The sequence below is a fragment of the Triplophysa dalaica genome, chromosome 21, assembly GCF_015846415.1.
Source record: "Triplophysa dalaica isolate WHDGS20190420 chromosome 21, ASM1584641v1, whole genome shotgun sequence".
Classification (NCBI taxonomy): domain Eukaryota; kingdom Metazoa; phylum Chordata; class Actinopteri; order Cypriniformes; family Nemacheilidae; genus Triplophysa; species Triplophysa dalaica.
In genome coordinates, this window is record NC_079562.1 from 1,195,001 (window position 1) to 1,214,431 (window position 19,431).

General features: G+C 41.2%; 2 protein-coding genes across 5 annotated transcripts in view; both read right to left on the reverse strand.

The window, feature by feature from the left end:
* eml6 (EMAP like 6) overlaps positions 1–4,503 on the reverse strand; it is a 31,804-nt gene extending 27,301 nt beyond the window's left edge. For both annotated transcript variants that reach the window (XM_056735237.1, XM_056735236.1), the window contains exon 1: positions 3,341–4,503. In XM_056735237.1, the coding sequence (XP_056591215.1) occupies positions 3,341–3,537 (197 nt within the window). In that variant the 5' untranslated portion in view covers positions 3,538–4,503. The remainder of the gene's footprint in view (positions 1–3,340) is intronic.
* Positions 4,504–6,679: 2,176 nt separating this feature from the next.
* The window catches only part of sptbn1 (spectrin, beta, non-erythrocytic 1), a 62,040-nt gene continuing 49,288 nt past the window's right edge, over positions 6,680–19,431 (reverse strand). For all 3 annotated transcript variants that reach the window (XM_056734230.1, XM_056734231.1, XM_056734232.1), the window contains 20 exons: positions 19,091–19,293; positions 18,593–18,683; positions 18,329–18,475; positions 17,616–17,879; positions 17,307–17,531; positions 17,128–17,217; positions 16,760–17,038; positions 15,338–15,468; positions 14,937–15,141; positions 13,338–13,712; positions 13,008–13,252; positions 12,790–12,928; positions 12,636–12,720; positions 12,158–12,354; positions 11,582–11,679; positions 11,398–11,452; positions 9,568–9,776; positions 9,283–9,456; positions 9,159–9,201; positions 6,680–8,219 (listed from right to left, as the gene is read on the reverse strand). In XM_056734230.1, the coding sequence (XP_056590208.1) occupies positions 7,989–8,219; positions 9,159–9,201; positions 9,283–9,456; positions 9,568–9,776; positions 11,398–11,452; positions 11,582–11,679; positions 12,158–12,354; positions 12,636–12,720; positions 12,790–12,928; positions 13,008–13,252; positions 13,338–13,712; positions 14,937–15,141; positions 15,338–15,468; positions 16,760–17,038; positions 17,128–17,217; positions 17,307–17,531; positions 17,616–17,879; positions 18,329–18,475; positions 18,593–18,683; positions 19,091–19,293 (3,486 nt within the window). In that variant the 3' untranslated portion in view covers positions 6,680–7,988. The remainder of the gene's footprint in view (positions 8,220–9,158; positions 9,202–9,282; positions 9,457–9,567; positions 9,777–11,397; positions 11,453–11,581; positions 11,680–12,157; positions 12,355–12,635; positions 12,721–12,789; positions 12,929–13,007; positions 13,253–13,337; positions 13,713–14,936; positions 15,142–15,337; positions 15,469–16,759; positions 17,039–17,127; positions 17,218–17,306; positions 17,532–17,615; positions 17,880–18,328; positions 18,476–18,592; positions 18,684–19,090; positions 19,294–19,431) is intronic.

The following is a 19,431-nucleotide window of genomic DNA, read 5'->3' on the forward strand; positions in this document are numbered from 1 at the left end:
TTGACAGAATTTCAAATTTGGGGTATATTATCTATTTTAAACCACGCAGATCATTTTAGTATCCACTTAGAAACGCCCTGACAACCACCTCCAGCCCTCCAGCGTTGTTTTCTCTGCACAAATGAGCATCATTTACATTTCACAGATATAAAACCTGAAGCTTTGACACTGTTCTTCTGCCATCTGGAAACCGCTAGTATTTTCTTCAGGAAACACACGTTTCATTTATGATGCAAAAAACTTCAAGAAGCCAAACTCCCACGTGGCTTATTTAAATTTCCACTTGTGCTTGCCCCAAAATTTCTGCGCTATTTTTATCTGGAGATGTGACAGAGTAGAATCTGTTCATTAGAATAATGCAATTATGAATGCATCTTTGACCAGAGCTGTCATGAATTAAGCACTTGGATTTTTTAACCATAATGAGCGCTCAAAATCCTCACATGAAAATCCAAAGCAGAGATATAAAGAAAGGAATCCACTCTCTTCTTTTTTACGTGCGGATGGGACGGTGTGGGATTTGAGCTCATGGTAATTCGACGGAGCGTCTGAGCTGTGTTAAGAGCCCTACAGATCTCAGTGTTGGGGTAAAGACACGGGTTAATGGAAACGACCCCACACACCTGTCCCGACACTGAAACAAGAGCCCCGAGACCTTTAACATCAGCAAAACATCTTCACCATGAGTGTTTAAATCGATGTCTTTATCACCTCAAATGTCAAATCTCCTAAAATAACCAGAACCAAAAAGGGTTTTCATGCCCTGGTGTTGACTGGGGCTTTACTATGACAATAGCCACTACAGATAATCTCTAAAAACCATATGGTCAAGAGCCTTGTGCTTAAGGATTCTGTGTTGACAAAGAATCTTTATTTTAAAAACATACCAAATAAATCTACTAAACAAACTAGATTTTTGAGACTCAACTAGGGTGTTGCTAACGTGTTGTTCTGCAGTTGCTAGGGTGATTTCTTAATGCCCAGGTAAAGAGAACACTTCCTTGAAAGATATTTGGTAGTCACTACAGATAACTACAATTGAAAAATGAACACTTGTGTTAATTAAAATCAACTAAAATAGAGCCCTCAACATTTACACTACAAACTTCAACCTAAACAACAATTTACAAATGTTGCCTCTGCAATTAACAAAAATAAATATATAATTTAAAATGATTAAATAGAAAAATATTATTTAAACTAAAACTGAAATAAAAATAAGTTTAAAAAGATAAAAAGAAATTAAGGTAAATAATAAAATGACAAAAGCATATAATATTGCTCAGCTAAATTAAATTAACACGAACACTAAACATATCGAATAAATCAACTGCAAGTCACTTTGGATAAGAGTGTCTGCGAAATGAATAAATGTCAATGTCAATGCTTATTTAACAGATGAAGAAAACAAGCATGAAATTAAACAGAAAACTAAAATAAATCACATATGACTTCAGTTCAAGATGACGCAGCATCTCTCTGTTAGTTTTCAGTGTTGTAGAAGCACATTTCGAAGTCTTGTGCTGAAAGCATCATGCATGTTTCTCTATACAACTGCTAATATGACTTTAAATAGCAATTTCTCCCCTCAGGCAGTGAGATGAACTGGTTTAATATACTTGCTTCTCGACCATGACCATTGTGTGTGTGTGTGTGTGTGTGTGTGTTCTAATATCTGACAGAAGGCAACAACACTGACTAAAACCCAGCAAGAAAGAACCAGCAATGAAGACAGAATTATTATTTTTAGCTGAACGATTTCTTTAAAATCAGAAAATGATGTAAATATTTCATTTATGAATTTGGCAGACGCTTTTTCCAAAGCTACTTACTATTTAAAAAAAGTAATGAGTTGAATGCACAGTACGTCAAAGCAAATCATTCTTACTCATCCTACATTCTTGTTTAATACAAAATCTTATATTTTTAAATGTGGGTGAAAAGTCCTCTTGTCCTCCACCTCTCTCTGGTGACGCATTACACAGAATCCCGCTAAAGGAAACGACCGGACACACCAGACAATTAACACTAATGTTAAAATCCGTCCACCTCAAACCACCCCGCCATCCCATAATTCACTCCATATCCCGCGGCAGCTTCACCTGCACTGCACTACACTCCAGTTTCTCAAACAGCCAATTAGAGTTCATTATACACAAACAGAGCAGTGATATCAGCGTGATCCGCCCGGGCAAACATTTGGCTGAAGGTCTGTCTGAGATTATAGTTGGCATGAACAGAATCAGATGATAAGAATAGCAGTCAAGCCTCGGGGTGCAAACAGAGCCTGTGCTTTCTGCTCGGCCTGGAAGTCTCGGATTTGACAGTTGGAAGAAGTCAAACAGGATCAAACTTTGTTAAATCTGTTTGGCTCGCTGTCTCCAAAACAGTCTACAGACCAAATGTTTGTAAGGAGAAACTGTAAACACTGCCACACTTCTACAAGTGTCCTTCTATTACAAGCGTACACACTTTCACAAAAATCAGGATAGGACAAACTATCATCCGTCTTTGAAATTGCTCAATGTGTCTGTGATATTCTCGCGTCTCTACTTCAACAGAAGTCTATGAGATTTTTCACAACAGGATCTGCATTTTCATGGGTTTTAATCAATCATATTTTCGGAAACAATAAAAACAACTTTGTGCATCAAACCACTTTCTTGGCAAAGCAAAGAATCGAACAATTGAAACAATAGAAGCACAAGCATCCTCTGTTGGGAGTCTCTGGACACACCTGGTGGCCAGTTTGGAAAAAAAAGCTTTGTTGTGCTTCACGTGAAAAGGCTTTTGCTGGTGAAAGCACGGCTGAAATGAAGTGATTTTACAGTCAAATCCATTGTAATCTCCCTCCGCTCAAATGTTTCCAACATTTTGTTGTCTTCAATAATTGGTGTTTGTAACCATATAAAAGGCCCTGGACACCACGTCTGTCTGTCTAAAGCTCAGAAGCATCGATCCGTCAGAGAATCGACAGTCTGATAAGCCCACGGATGAAAGCGTCCAGATAGCATCAGGTGTTTTGGTGTGAATCGGACAAATGATTTTTAAAATGGACGATATACCCTACAACAATACCGCAGAACAAACACATTTACATTTACATTTTACATTTAGTCAATTGGCAGACGCTTTTATCCAAAGCGACTTACAGTGCACTTATTACAGGGACAATCCCCCTGGAGCAACATGGAGTAAAGTGTCTTGCTCAAGGACACACTGGTGGTTGATGCTGGGATCGAACCAGCAACCTTTTGATTACCAGTTCAGTGGTTTAACCCACTAGACCACCATCTCCACACTGTACAGTACATTGTTGTGTTTGTGAAGAACATCTCACCTGATGATGTCATCGTTGTGTCCCAAATAAAACTTCTGCGTGTGCTCACGGGTGTTGTAAACCACCCCGACTCCAGCCACGAAGTAGACGATCTCCTTCCCGGCGGTGTAGTAGAGGTTATTCCTGCACTGGTGGCCCCTGTATCCATGAATCCATTCTAATCTCAGCTGGCAGCGAGGGGCCGTCTTATCTGCCATGCTCTCAGGGCTTTCTAATGGGCTATGAGTTCCCAATTCATTTAGCTGACTAACACCACACTTTCTGGGAGGACGGTCCCTATGGGGTCAAGGACACGGCGGTGATAGATCTCCGCTTTTAGGGTCGAGACCTTCAAGCTTTCAGTCACCGGCTCAGATGTTTAACCACTAGGCAACGCCAACCCTACGGCACTGCCACCATTCAACAACTCGAAGTTCATGCATGCAGAACACGGGGAGCATAACGGAAAATATACAAAAGGCTCACTGCTGGGTCACCTGCACAAGCAAGGATGTCCGGTGAACCCAACGGGTGTCATGAAGCAGTCGGACTAAAGGAAAATTTATTGCAGCATAAAATACAGTCTGTAAATGTTTAGTTAGTTGCACCTACAAGACATGAGGTTTAGAAAGCGACTGTCTTTAAAGAGTATGTTATATCTGCACCAAACTAACTGCTTTGATATGGATAGAAATGCACCTACATCTTCATCCATTAATCTACAAGCCGGACACCTTCAGCACCACATTCATATCTTCCACAGAACAGTCTTCACCAAGCAGACAAATCCGAGAAACAGACAGGAGACGAACCCCAAAACCAGCAAAGATGACAAACCCAGTCATGCACGGAAGGAAAATCGCCGCGTTTGCCTCGCGACCGTTCACACCTTATCCAAAAACGCCTTTAACTTTCGACCACCGCTCTTCGATTCCCATTGACCCTTACACAAACTCCTCTGATCGCTGCGTGATTTGGTTCAATGATCCATCCACAACCGGGTCTGAAAACCACAAATCCTCATTCTGAACGGAGGGAAAGAACCAAAGACACTGGTTTAGGTGGATTAATCTCTCCACAGCGCATTCAGCGCAGCGGCGGAGGTTTCGAGCCGCTTTCAGCCGAGTTATTGACGTAATATTTTGGTGAATATGATTCCTGGTTTCTAGTAGACCGTTCGGCTTGGTTACTACGACGCCTTGTGGCCCGTTTCCGATGAGCAGAGAAAGAGGCTGGGCGCAAAGGCTCACGGGACTTTGGGTTTTATGATGGCCGCTGAGGCGTCAACGAGCTTGGCGGAGGAACTACAAGTCCCATGAGCGCAGCGCTGCGCTGTCCAGCGTGCTGAACATACGGGTCCTCAGCCAAGAACACATCCATCTGAGAGGAAAATTAAATAACATTTACATGATTATTTATGTCATGTAAACTTTGCGTCATAAACTGAATCTAGGTATTAAATAAAATCCTATCGAAGTTGTTCAATTTGGTAATTTCCTGGAGTGTTTTTACCACTAAATAATGAATTGCCCTTTACAGGAGGATGTAATATAGTATCGCTAAAGCACCTTTGCACACGTCGGCTAATAGTCCGTATAGATGGAAGACTTCAGATAAGGGGAGACCGTATTTCACGAGTGAGTGGACATGTCCACGGTCATAGGGAGGACACGGGGAGGGTATCCCAGCATTCCCCGGCGGAAGGAAATCCCACGGCACTGATGCACGTGACGCATATGCTTACAGCATATTACTTAAATCGTTATTTAACTAAGATTTAAGATTTAGATGCCAGTATCTCAGCTTGCATCATTCATGCATCACAATAAATACGTAACAATATTTTAGTTTAGCATAGTTTACTTTAAAATTACTAATTTTAGTGTGAAATCCCTGGCTGTCCATGATCTAATACTGAATATTCAACCCTGCCAAAATATTTATCAATTGAATGTGTAAATTATTATGTATTTTGTAAGACTTTAAGTTTGTTGTTATGTACCTATATGAACACATTTCGTCACCTTTGTTCTATCTCTGCATTCTGAGCAGTTTTGAAGCTTCAAAGATTTTGGATTCCATCTAAAAAAACTGTATTTTCTTTAATAAAATTCCCAAATTTTACAAAACTTAAACAGGTTGTCACAACATAAGAATATGTGAATAACTAAATTTTGATTAACAGATGTTTACGAAAATTAACCATAGTGTTTCTGTGGTACAAGTGAAGTAACCATGTTTGTTTTTTTTGCATTGATTACTTCGGGCAAAATCATGGTTTTCCTACAGTAACCATGTTTATTTTTGGTTTTAACTGTAGAGAAATCACGGTAAGGGTGAAATCTGTCCTGTTTGAACCTCACTAACCTCACTAACAGTTATGGTCTAATTTTGTATTCCTCTACATTTAATATGGACACAAAAATGAAATGACCACAAGAAAAGATTGATATCAGATATCAGAGTCTTGGTTTAGTGTGAGCTTGAGTAAATCCACCCTTTTAAAAGCCCACTTTGCCTCATTTAATCATACAAACACAGTGATTTCTAGAAGACTTACTAGTTACACCTAGACTTCAATTATCCCTTATGGAAATAGCTTATTTATTGATTTAAATTATTAAAATGTGAACCGTGAAAATCCAACTTTTTAAGTAAATATAACACGTTGATTTAGGCATCAGTGACCTCAAAAAGTGCCTAAAAATGAACAAACACAATAGATATATTGTTCAGAATAAATCAAAGTATAGTGCAACTACACAAATTGTAAATGTTAAAAGTGAACGGATGAGATCTGCGTGAGGCAAACTGACTTTATACATTTATAAAGTTTTGACTTCATGACATTTTCACAATCACTTTGGTAAAAAGTTGATAAAAAGATTCATACCTTGCTATTACCATTATCTACTCACACTGGATATCAGATTCAGTCTGATTTTATATCTTTATATATGTTAGGGAAGCAAAACAGCTGGTGTATTTGACAATATGAATCATTATTTCCGAGGATGTTTTTTTTGACTTTGTTCTAGTTTACAGGATCTGGTGTGTGGTGACGTGTCCTTCACTGAACCAGAAGGGCCAGACCTCACAATCTAATCTCAGACATATGGAGGCACCAGATGGTGTGTGATGTGTGTCGATGAGAGAGAACCTGCTTCTTAACTTATTAGTTGTCTTACCACAAACCCCCCACAGCTGACCCACAAAAACATCCACCCTGTAAAACATCAATTAAGAAAAACATTTTACATTTGTTTTGTTGCTGATGTTCATGCCAGCGTGTCCCTTTGGCATCTGTTCTAAATAAAGGATCACAAGATAGCAATTCAACAGACGAGTCAGGAGACGATGTAATGTTTAAAAGCATTTAATGACATCGCACATATTTAACAGGGCGGGGGGAGCGGGGGTCAAAGTCTACAGGTGCAGTTTCATACATTTGAGCGTCGGGCCGGAGGTCTCTATACGCGCTCAGGACGCCCGACATCGCAAAGTATTTCATTCCTAATATGTTGCTTTTGATTGTGCAGTAGATGAAAGGTTTCATTACAATAGATACAGTGACGGAGGGATGCGCACTATGTATCAAAGAGCAGGACAGCAAGATGAAGCCAAACCAGAAAAGAAAGAGGAAAGATCATGTTCAGTGCTAAAGCCCACGAGCAAGTAACCGTATTCATTTTTTTGTTCTTTTTACACATTTTTTTGTCGGTGTAACTTTACCTTTTTACCAGTAAATGTTCCACTGTTCACTTAACATTGATGCCTTAAGTGTTTATAATACATCTAATTTTTATACTCTGTACTAGAATTATTTTTAAACATATATTATGATAAAACCCAAGAGAAATGACAAAAGCAAACAAACAAAGGAGGAAAAACGTGATTTAAAATGATTCAGGTTACTAGTCTTCTGTATATAGCAAACATTCTTACAGCTCATTAAAGCGTACGGTACGACCCACCTTCATTTGATCAAATCATACAAGACCCTCAAGCACACGTTAGTCTACGTTCATGTTAGCGAGTATCTTATTTCAATAGCTTATAATCGTTAAAAGGCAAATTTGGACAAAACTTGGCATAGCTACTTGTAAATGGAATTCTGCGATGTGGAATTTTATCGTTCCCGACACCTGCGGGCGGATGCGGGAAATGGAATCGTTTCGAAGCATCACACTGTCTTGTTCCCTAACAACAAAGAGAGATTCGTCGCCTCTCCAAGACAGCCTCACAAAATTGAGGAAAATGTTTTAAATATCCGGAGCCCTCAATGACACGCAATTACAAAAACCGAGAGATAGCGATATTCAGGAATCGTACGGTGGATTTCTAAATCAACGACAACGTAAGAGCGTAAAAAACACATCTGGTCTTTGAAACAATTGGGATTCGAATCGGGAATCAGTTCCCAAACCACAGCGCGCTCTTGCTAGAAATCACTTCTTATTTTGAGCACATCCATCTTTCCATTTTTGTACAACTTTGGAACCCAATTAGTGGGGTGTCTAGGCACGGAGTGTAGCATCGTCATGAGCATTGCATGCTGGGATATCACTGGAGGTGGGCAGACACAAACAAAATGACAACGGAGAGAGAAACCAAATTAAGAGAACTTGTAAAAGAATTGGGAAATGAGAGAATCCCTTCAGGCTGCCGTCTACTGCTTCTTCTTGCTGAACAGGCTGAAGCGTTTCTCTTTGTCCTTCTCTTTGTCTTTTTCACGCTTGCCGGGGCTGGACTCGGTCGTCAAGGTGACGGTTGCCGGGAGGGTTTGGGCGCGGCTGGACGCCGGGGTGCTCTGGTTGCTAGGAGTGATCTCGGTTTTCTCGGAGGATGAAGAAGCGCTGCCGGCGTTCTGAATGGCTTGAATCCATGTGTTCATCTCCTCCTTCAAACATCACAAACATCAGAAACATCAGAGAAGAGACATGATGAATAATCTCAGCTACACTCACTGCTGTGTGTTTGTGTGCGTGATGCATTAGTGTAGTAGAAATTGTAGAATATGTTGTGGATGTATAGATTTGTGTTTATACAACAATTCAGTTAGAACTCAGTTCGGTTTGTCTACAACATGAATCCAAGTTTCTCCTACACATACATAAACCAATAGAATGTTCACATGATCTGCATGTGCAATACAGACTCCTCTCGATTTTGTGAAATCGCTCTGTGTTTCAGTTATGTCATGCGCTTCAATAATGTTGTTCTGTTACATGATGCGGTTGTGAGATGTAGCTCTGTATTGTGGTTCTGTCTGTTCTTTTGGGTGGTTCTGTGATGGAGTTCTGTAATACATTTCTGTGATTATGTCAATCTGTGGTTTTGTGTGATGTGGTTCTGAATTGTGGTTTTGTGGTGTGATATGGCTTTGTAATGCGGTTCTATGATGTGGTTCTGGAATCCGGTTTTATGATGTGTTTCTCAGTTGAGGTTTTGTGGAGAGATGTGGTTTTGAAATGCGTTTTAAGGGTGTCATGTGGTTCTTGAATGAGGTTTTATGATGCGTTTCTGAATTGTGTTTTTGTGGTGTGATATGGTAATGTAATGCGGTTCTATGATGTGGTTCTGGAATGTGGTTTTATGATGTGTTTCTGAATTGTGTTTTTGTGGTGTGATATGGTTTTGTAATGCGGTTCTATGATGTGGTTCTGGAATAGGGTTTAATGACGTGGTTCTGAATTGAGGTTTTGTGGTGTGATGTGGTTTTACTTCTGTGATGTGGTTCTTGTTTGGTCTATACTGGGCTACACCACAAGGTGATGTGTGCTCATAGGTAAAAGTGAGCTCAAGCATGTCATCATTTTAAAATAATTGTAAGACTTACATCATCTTTGGCTTGGAAGAGATACTCGTTTCCATCAGTAAGTCTGTAAAGAGAAAGAAACGCTTTAATGACAGAACACACCAGAGGAAGACACTCATGATTTATGTGCATCTGTAAGACTCACCTGAGTTTAAAAACATGCTTCTTCTTCTTGTAGTCGACGGCGACCTCACAGACGGCCTCTTTCAGACCGATGGGGATCTCATTGTGATACGGGATGCCCTGACCCGCCGTCTTATTATCTTTGTAGAAGCCCATCTCGTGATTATTGATGACACAGTACACGTTATGCCAAGACCTGCGATGAGAGACATTCAGTCATAACATGTGTGCTCTCCAAACATTACAAGACTGATCATTTCCAATGCAGCGTTATGTTATTAAGTTCAGACAGAGAGGTGATGTTTACCTATTGGACGCTTTCTTGTTGTGACCCTCCCACTCATGTTTGCGATGTAAGAATCCCTCGAGCTGAGCCGTCGGGGAGTCCTGGCCTTTAGCCGGCAGCGTGGACGACTGGCTGCCTTTGGCTCGTCTTTCTGCGGTGGGAGACGGGACGGGGCTCCCCTCCTTTGAGCTTTTCTCAGGCACCCCGTTCATCTCACCATCCACCCCATCCTGTGAACACACGACCTCGTGTTACTCCAACATCAAATCATCAGCTCAAAATAAGAGTAACACACCACACACAAGTCATGAAAACATCACGCAGTAATAAAAACACACGATCCGTTCTGAAAGAGACGTTTCAGAAATCATTAGGAGGTAAATGATGACGCTGATTCAGGGCTGGTGAAACTCTAAACTACAGATGAGAATCTCATTATAAAGCAGATGGAATAATAATCAATAGAAAAAAAGTCAACATGAAATCAAAACCAAATGTTTGTCTTTCTGATCTAATAATGTGTGAAAACAAGAGCTGTTTAGATTGTTTAAGTTGTTTTATCAAACTCACTTCTCTCCAAATCTGCTTCTTACAATCCTAAGATGAAAATCAAGGCCCTCCCTTTCTTCTTACTCTGTTAAATATTGTGTTCAAATCAAATAAATGTGAAGTTATGGAAGCGAAACGATTTGAGAATAAAGTTTCATGTTGACTTAAAGAGTAAAATAAACCATGCGAGATGGAAGATGAAACTACAGCTACGGCATCATGTCAGTTCATTGATTTACTCATTTGTCTTGAGCTGATGTGAAGGAACGTCATGCTTTCACACAGAATTCACTCCAGAAGTGTTACTGTACCACAACAGCGCTCTGACGGCCCGAGTCAATCACGACTACGGCCTCCAGGTCCACCAAATCCAGTTTAAAGGGGAACTCAAAAAACCTTTAGACCACTTATACTTCATTATTTTCATTGTCTGAACACTCAAGTCATTTATATAATAACCACATATTCTTACGATCTTCTTCTCCTGATAAATAAAACATTTAGACGTGAGCAACAAATAAACACTCAAAACAGAAGCAAAAAAAGACATAACATAAACTGCACAGATTCAACATGGAAACTGTCGATGGGTTCATTTATTGTTAGTGAAGGTTGTGCATCCACACTGATCACAGACTTACAACTGAAACCTCAAACACGAGTTAAACGAATGTCTCTAAACACAACAACGCGTTTCACTTTCACAACACAAAAGAAAACAATCTGAAACAAACCAATACTATCGAAAAAATGGCAGATAGTTTGCACCACTTGAAACAATGTAATGAATCTCAGGATGTGGAAGGAATCTTCAAGGTTCAAATCGAGCTCTCTGAACAATATCGGAGGAAATATCTTTGACTCGTTTCTTAAGGAAAAAGCTGTTTGGGGCGAAGCATCCAAAACCCTTCTGACTTAAACTATCGGTACATTTCTACACATAAGAGTTTAAATAAGTGCATTAATATGAGCTTCACGAAGACGTCTGCTGTGTATTACTGAAAATGTGATTCTTTTCTGTTTTTACAGACTAAATGATTTGGATCTCCAGAGCTCTGAACCCAGAATATTCTTTCAACATCTTGCTCTCTTTGAGGCACAACATCACACTTCAGTTATTAAGACACAATGATCCTCCGTTAATACACCGGTGACCTGTGAACATAACGCATCAGCTGCTCTCTGTCCTGGGATGAGCATCATCAGAGAGCATTATGGGTAATGTCAGTGTCCCTGACCACTTGTTCGTGGGGTCTGTTGACCGCTAGTGTATTGTGGGTAAGTACAGGAGCGGTAACTAACCCGAGGGGAGTCCTGGTCTGACGGAAGTCCGTTCTGAGCGATCTGCTCTCCGTCTCTGGAAACACACAACACACACGGGTCATAACACAATAGAGATCGTTCTGTTATCAGACTCTGACTCTTCATAAGCAGTCAGCCTTCATTTAAAGCAATCAAAGTTTTCATGTGTGTGTGTGTGTCTCACCGCTGTTGTGCGTCTGTGTCCTGTGCAGGATCTGGTGTGGGTGGCTTCCTTCTTCTCTCTTCTTCCTCTTGCAGTCTTCTCACTTCCAATAACTCCAACTGCGTGAGAAAGAAGTGAGAGGTTCATTCACAAGAGATCTCACGGTGAGTCACTACAGCTTCTGGTTCTCTCCACACACTTCTGTATCATAAACTCAACCTTCCTCTATGTGTGGCAGTGCAAAACCCGATTTTACTCAACTTTTATACTATAGTATTCTGTAGTGTTAACTCTAGTAATTGAACACTGTAGGGTGAATAGTTACGGACTGCGAATTAAATTCATATTGTTCAGTGTTCTTCACCTCTCAAGATTGTTGGCAGCCACCACTCCAATAATTGTAATTTTCATCTAATTTTTTACTTTTAATGTCCAAGTCACTTTGGTTTAGCCGCTTAAAGGTACGGTAGGCATACGTGAACAAGATCAGGATGGCACCTTCTCCGCCTCATCCAGCCGGAAAACCCTGATTATGTCGTTATATTGTAAAACAGAACAATGACAGGATTATCACACACGTCCCTCTCTCGTTCTCACCGTAGTCAGTCGTTCCAGCGCCGAAAAACGCTCCTCCCAAGTTGCAGCCGATTTCTCAAAGGCTTCGTGTCGTTTGATGAGTTTCTCCACCTCGTCCACGCTCTGTCCCAACTCTCTGCTGGACAGATACGGCTCCTGCCCCAGCAGCCACGCTTCTGCCACTCCCGCGTCCCGTGAAAACTGGTGCACTTCCAAAACTACACACACACGCAAGGTGAAAGGGAAGTCAGTGTCAAACACAAGTTACAGCTGCCCACATCCTTTTTTAAACTTCCCGTTAGAAAGTCAGACATAAATAGATCGGAGTCATTACCAGCCACATCATTACCAGTGCACAAGGGATGTTTTTCAGCACGTTTTAGTTTCTCCGTCACGAGCTTACAGCATGCAATCAATAAAACAACAAAACACCGTACGACAACCCAACGATGCTTCAATAGAATCCTCAGATGTGTTGTCATGGAAACGCTGCACTTACTCAGTCTCAGCCACTCCCATCTGTCCTCCCACTTGTCAATCATATCTTTCCTCTTGTCCGTCAACTGAAGCAACTTCTCTTTAATCTGTGAAGCGAGACACATTTGTCAGATGATGTTATTGTCCGATAATACTGATGAGAGACCCACACTCACCTCCTCTGAAGCGTAGTGTTTGCGTGCCAGGAGAGATTTTCCCAGCTCGATGCATGCGGTGAAGCTGTCGTTTCGGGCATCGATTTCAGCCTTGATGCCCTGATGGTTGTTCATGAGGAGCTCCACAGAGGACACGTCCCTGAAACCAATCAAGACAGATGAACCTCCGATCTGAAAATCTAGTACTTTCATTTCATATAAAGGTCGGCCACACACACCTGGGCTTCTCCTGAGTCTCGATGAGACGGATGACGTCCTCCATCCAAAGCATGAGGTCACGCACCATGCTGAAGAAGCGGAATTTGTCTCCGGTGTCGAGCAGTCGCGCCCTCCGGCCCTCGCAGGCCTCCAGAAGACTGCGCCATGCCTCCAGCACCTCTCCCTCTCTCCTCTGGATGTCGTCGGCTTTGTCTCCGGCGTACGCCGACTGCAGACGCACGGCGTCTTCCTGTAGTTGTCTTACCTGAGGATGACAGCAGGGGGTGACGGTGAGCAGCACTCGTCATATCATAACCACAACAAACACAGAGGAACTCTCATCAGCTCACCTGCGTCCCCAGCGCTTGAATGTCGTGCTCAAAGGTGGTGTGCATCCTCTGCAGGGTCTCCACCGTGTTCTGGTCACGTCCCAGCTCTTCCGGAAGTTTCTTGTGTTTGTCCAGGATGCGGCCCAGAATCTCCTTGGCGTCGTGGTAGAATTTGTGCAGCTCGTAGGAAGCGGCCAGGATCTGCGTACGTGTGTCGATGAGCTCGAGCAGGTCGGCCCAGGCCTCGTTCAAACCGTCTTTCCACTCGGCCACCGTCGCTGCGTCTGTGTGACCGGCGTTGATGAGTTCATCGGCCATGCGGTTCACACCGTCCACGCGCTCCTGACCGATGTTTCCAGTGTCTCGGGCAAATTCGCGGAAACGTTCCTGCAACATCTAAAAGAAAACAACAAAACCAAACCCTTTTTAAAGATTATTCTGACGTTACGATGCTACACTTAGATATCTCCTGCAGTCAACACACCTGAGAAAAATACTAAACATGACTACCTATAGTAAACTGTAGTAAATTATAGTGTGTTATAGTAATTAAGTAAGTGATAATCCACGGCTAGCCGTGTATTATAGGATTTTTAAGGCACGACGTGGAGGCTAAGAACCATCTGACGCCTCTACAAAGTGCATTAAAATCCTACAATGTACAGCTAGCCGTGGATTATCCCGCTTATACCATGGTTATTTGCTAAGTAAAGCTTTTATTGATGTTTACTGTGTCATTTTAGATCAAACAGGTTAATATGACGGTTATTTTGTCAGTTAATTTTAAATGTATTCAAACTGAATGGAGCTACTCGTGCGTTAAAGGCTTTTAATGCACACCTTCCAGCCAATCAGAATACAGTATTCAAACAGACCGTGGTATAATACTTTTTAAACAACATAAACAACAGTGTTGTGTAGTATTAACCATAGTGAATCGACAAACTGCGGTAAATACTGTAGTGTACTCAAAATTTCACCAAATTAAAATGTAAACAAATTTTACCCACACAACCACCTCTCACATGAAATAACAGTATAGTATTTACTACAGTAAAGTGTTGTTAATTATAGTATATTATAATATTTTGCACATTTTTAAGCATAATGAATTATTCTACAATATTAAATATAGTTAATTAATTAAATGTAGTAAAAACTTTAGTATGCTACAATATTTAGTTGACATTTTTAGTTTTACTATTTTAACTACAGCTTACTATAGTAAATATTGAAGTACACTTGAGTATGAACCTGACTGATCATTTCTGATTTCTGTGTCTTTTCTACTCTATCTATATATATATAAAATAAAAATAAATGAACTAAATAAAATAAAATGTTTTTATTGCTCTTACGCTTTTTGTTGTCCTAATGTTTACCCAACTTGTATTTCGCTTTGGATAAAAGCGTCTGATAAATGACTTAATGTAAATGAACATACTCAGACTGAATAAGGTTTTCTGGTTGACGGCTTTACAGTTTGTCAATTATTTAATTCCAGCTTGAGCGCATTCAATTAATCTTACTTTGAGCGAGAATTGAGCGTTGCCTCCATAAATCAGTTCAGCTCAGTCTGGTTAATTTAAATATGAATTTTATTCAGTGTTTTCTACTCACAGTAACATGTTCATAATCTTGGCCCAGTTCGTGAGATCCGGCCACGACTTCTCTCTCGGCTATCCACTGCTCCAGGTCATCCACCTCCCGGTTCAGCTGGAAGAGACGGAATCTCTCCTCCAGTTTACCTCTCCTCTCTTCTGACAGGTCCTTCAGTCCGGCGTACAGCTTATCCACCTGTGACTGACGCATGCCGATCCTCTCGCTGCCCACAGACACAAACGCATGTAAACCCAGCTTGTTTTAACACATGTACTGTCCCACATAGGAAATAATGCTCCAGTATATTATATGTAATGTAGTATATAATAGTATTCTGTAGTGTTAACTCCAGTAAATGGAAACTGAAGTAAATAGTTACGGACTGCCAAATTAAATTCATATTGTTCAGGGTTCTTCACCTCTCGGGATGGTTGGCGGCCACCAGTCCTCGGCTGGTCTTGGACAGCTGATGTACAGTCTCTGCGTAATCCTCCACCGCCTGCTCCAAGATCTGATGTTTCTTCAACATGGCCACTGAACTCTGCTCATCCTGAAAAAAAACACACAACATGAGGTCACATATACCATCTGTACAAACACATGAGCCTGACGCTATCCACATATTATGGCAAAATATCAATAAGGTTAGTATCAATAAAGTTAACTATAGTACTTCAATAACAAGATATTTTATTGGCATGATTGCATGTTTTTACGATATTGCCAAAGCATTGAACATGCAATGGACATTCAATAAGTTCAAACCTTAAAGGAGTAGTTCACTTTAACAATTAACGTTCATGATCATTCACTCCCCCTCAACACTTGACTCCAAACACTTGAAGGTCAAAATGACAGTTTCAGTGCAGCTTCAAAGGACTGTAAATCATACCAGACCATGAATAAAGATCTTATCTAGTGAAACGATTGGCTATGTTCTGCGATGCAAGTTCATGACTTCACAAAATACGTAATTATGTTGAAAAGTTCATGCTTGACGCAGGCGGAAGCACAGAGTCAGTGTTTATAAGTTGAACGTGCAAGTTTTCAACGTAATTACATATTACATGAAGTCATGAAGGCGAGCATTTATAAAGCATATACATTTTTTTTTAACTTTTTTTCAGAAAAGGACGGATCGTTTCACTAGATAAGACCCTTTTTCATGGTCTGGTATTGTTTAAAGTCCTTTGAAGCTGCACTGAAAGTCCATTGAAGTCCACTATATGCAGAAATATCCTGGAATGTTTTCTTATCAAAAACCTTCATTTCTTTTACACTCAAGAAAATAAATACATCAACATCTTGGATGACATGAGGGTGAGGAAATTATCATGAAAATTTATTTAGAAAGTGAACCACTCCTTTAAGGTAAAATTTAAATAAGGTGCCAAATAAAAAGTATGTGAAAGTAAACAATTTCACTGAACAATAAACAATTCAAATATATATAAAATGTACATTTTGTACTACTATAGTACGTTTTTATTGTGGAAATAATCTGAGGACCCCCTGTGTCCGAAATCGCCCGCTATACCTGCGAGCATCACGATAGATGACTAGCAGCTAGCCGTGAGTGTATATCGGTTGTACACTCGTTATTATGATGCATCATGGGATTGAATAAGTGCACTCAATAATGTCTACTATGAATACGGACACCACTAAAGATGGATGTCCCCTCAAATAGTGCAGGTTAGTTAGGGGGCTAGTTCGAACACAGACCCACTGATCGCAGACGCCATGATGTCATAAATCAGATTTCTACACTGAAGTTAAGTTCATCATTGTAAATGTCTATAGAGGTCAGTTCTTCTTACTGGTTTAAGTTTTTTAAGTACCTTGGCCTTCTCCTCAGACATCATGTAAAGTTCCTGTTCGCTCATCCAGGCTTCAGCTTCAGCCGCGTCAAAGTAATACTGCTGGGCTTTGTGTGCCTCCTCCAGACGGCTGTGTCGCTTCTCCGTCTCCTGCATGATCAGACTCCAGAGCTGCTGCAGATCGGCCAGACGTGCTCGGATCCCCTCCACGTTCGGACTGTCGGCTTCCAGGGTGCTCTGGCTGCGCTCGAAGATGTCATCACAGCGCCGCTGGTGACCCTGGATCTCCTTCTGAAGTGTCTGTGGATGGATGGCGGAGAGGTTTGAACGGACGTCATGAAACATTTGGACGCGAAGAGAACGACATTTGAAAGAAAGGTCGCCGTTACCTGGTTCTTCTTGATAAGTAGCTGAACGGTCTGCAAGTTGTTGCCATGGTCAGTTGATGTAGCCAGAGGCATCCTCTCCTCAACCCAGAGCTGTCGAGACAGAGCCGAAAAGTAGATTAAGTCTCTAACGGGACCAACTTGAAACAGAGAAATGGGTGCAACTGGTGTGTTAAACTCACGATCTCGTCCTCGACGTCGCGGTTGAACTGATGGATCTCGCGAGAGGCCATGAGGAACTTCTTCCTCTTTATCAGCGGCTCCAACAGCTCCTGGAACTTCTGCTCCACCACTTCCCGGCGTCCGTCCACCTCATCCGTGTCTTTTCCCTCCTGTCTAAGCACGTGAGCTTGAGACTGTAGTTCATCCACCTCCCTCTGACGCACCTCCACCTGATTCTCCAAAATCTGGACAAACCGCAGGACAAAACACTCACTTCATGCTCATCTAGACATCAGATCTTATATGAAACAGATCTATTGTGATCGGACCTGTTGCTTCTTCAGAAGGATGCTGACGCTGGTCAGATCTTTGCCGTAGTCGTCGGATTGGATTTGTCCCTCCAGGCCCTGCAGCCATTTGTCCAGATCTGCGCAGCTCTGCGTGAACAGCTCGGCTTTGTTGGCGTCAAACAGACACTGAGCTTTAGTCTGTGTGGTGGATTCCAGCTCGGTCCACATCTTCTGCAGTCCCGATAACTTCTCCTTCACTACAGAGTCGGTCTCGGGCTTCTCAGACACCAGCTGCTTTCCATCCTGTACACAGATGAAGAACGACGGGTTTACATCATCATGACCTCATCGCACACGGTGACTAGGCATACATACATTTATTCATTTGGCAGAAGCTTTTACAATTACAAATAGGAGAGCAACATTTTGCCAACACGTTAAACAATACCGTTAGTTTACAAGTCCATGCTACTAGGATGATTAAAGCTGGAGTAAGCAATGAAGCGAATGAACAACAAGATTTATTTATTTTATTTATTATTATTATTTTATTTATATTTTGGAACACAAGACATAGACAGTTGGTTAGTCAAATAAATGCGGAACAGGTTTTGTGGGGTGTAACGCTTCACCATGACCCGGTTGAAAATCAATTATAAAATGTGACGATTCAAGCCGGTGGAGATGTTAAATGAATCGTTATACATGTTTTGAACAGCAGGGGCCGCTGTGCTGACAGGACGGACACTGACCTTCTCGATTTTATCCAGCCATTCTTTGTTGGACTGAAGTTCTGCCATGAACGCTTGATGTTTCAGCCATTTGCTGTGCAGGTTACGAGCTTCATCGTACGACATGTCCTGTGCCGTCAACATCTTCTCATTGATCCACAGGGTGAGCTGAACGCACATCAAATGAAATTCATATTATAAACAGACAAGATCAAGACTTTGTTTTTAAAAGAAGCCATTCAATGAGATTTAGATGAGATGTTTAGATGTTCAGTGTCAGCTCACCTCCTGACAGTCCTGCAGGAACTTCTGCAGATCTCTGTTGTCCTTCAGTCTCATGAGCAGCTCCACAGCCGCCTCACGATTCTTCTTGTGTCTGCAGGTTAAACATCAAACAAAACTTTGATTCCTTATGATCTGATTTTTGGTCATTCCTCATAATAATCATTATCTATACACACACCCGTTCACAAGCTTAGTGCCACTTGACTGTAATGTGTCTCATGATCTTAAAAATCTTTTATCTGAAAGCAATAACATTTTTTTTTTCATTACAAGACTAGAATTTCATTGAATACAAATGTAAAAGTAATGAATGTGAACGCCTACATTGTTTAAAAAGCATCTCTGGATGAGACCCGAAGATTGTGCTTGATTTAATTTTGGACATTTGTTATTGATTTCCAAAACTCTGTCGTCAAATATGTGTGTAACCCGTACCCAGCATAAGTGACCCATAGCTGTTGAACAAAAAAAAGTTTTGAGAATTTGAGTTGGGGTTACCGATCATCGATTGATGCTGCTCTCTCTTGGATGCGTTCGGCGTTGATGTTTCCATCACTAGTCAGTCTCCGTCCAGCCTCTACAACACTATTGATCTTGTCCTCGTTGGCGTCCATAGTGGTCATGAAGTCTTCTTGTTTCTTAATAGCAGCTTCAGCCCCTTCCAGTGTGGTGGGCATCTCAGTGTGGGCCAAAGCATACTCCTATAGGAAGATAATGGACCATTTTACAACAACATCTACACCTATTACATCCACACATTCACACATTTGAATGAACTAACTGGAAACCCCACATTCAGAAATATAACAGTATATTATTGGATTTACTATAGTAAACAG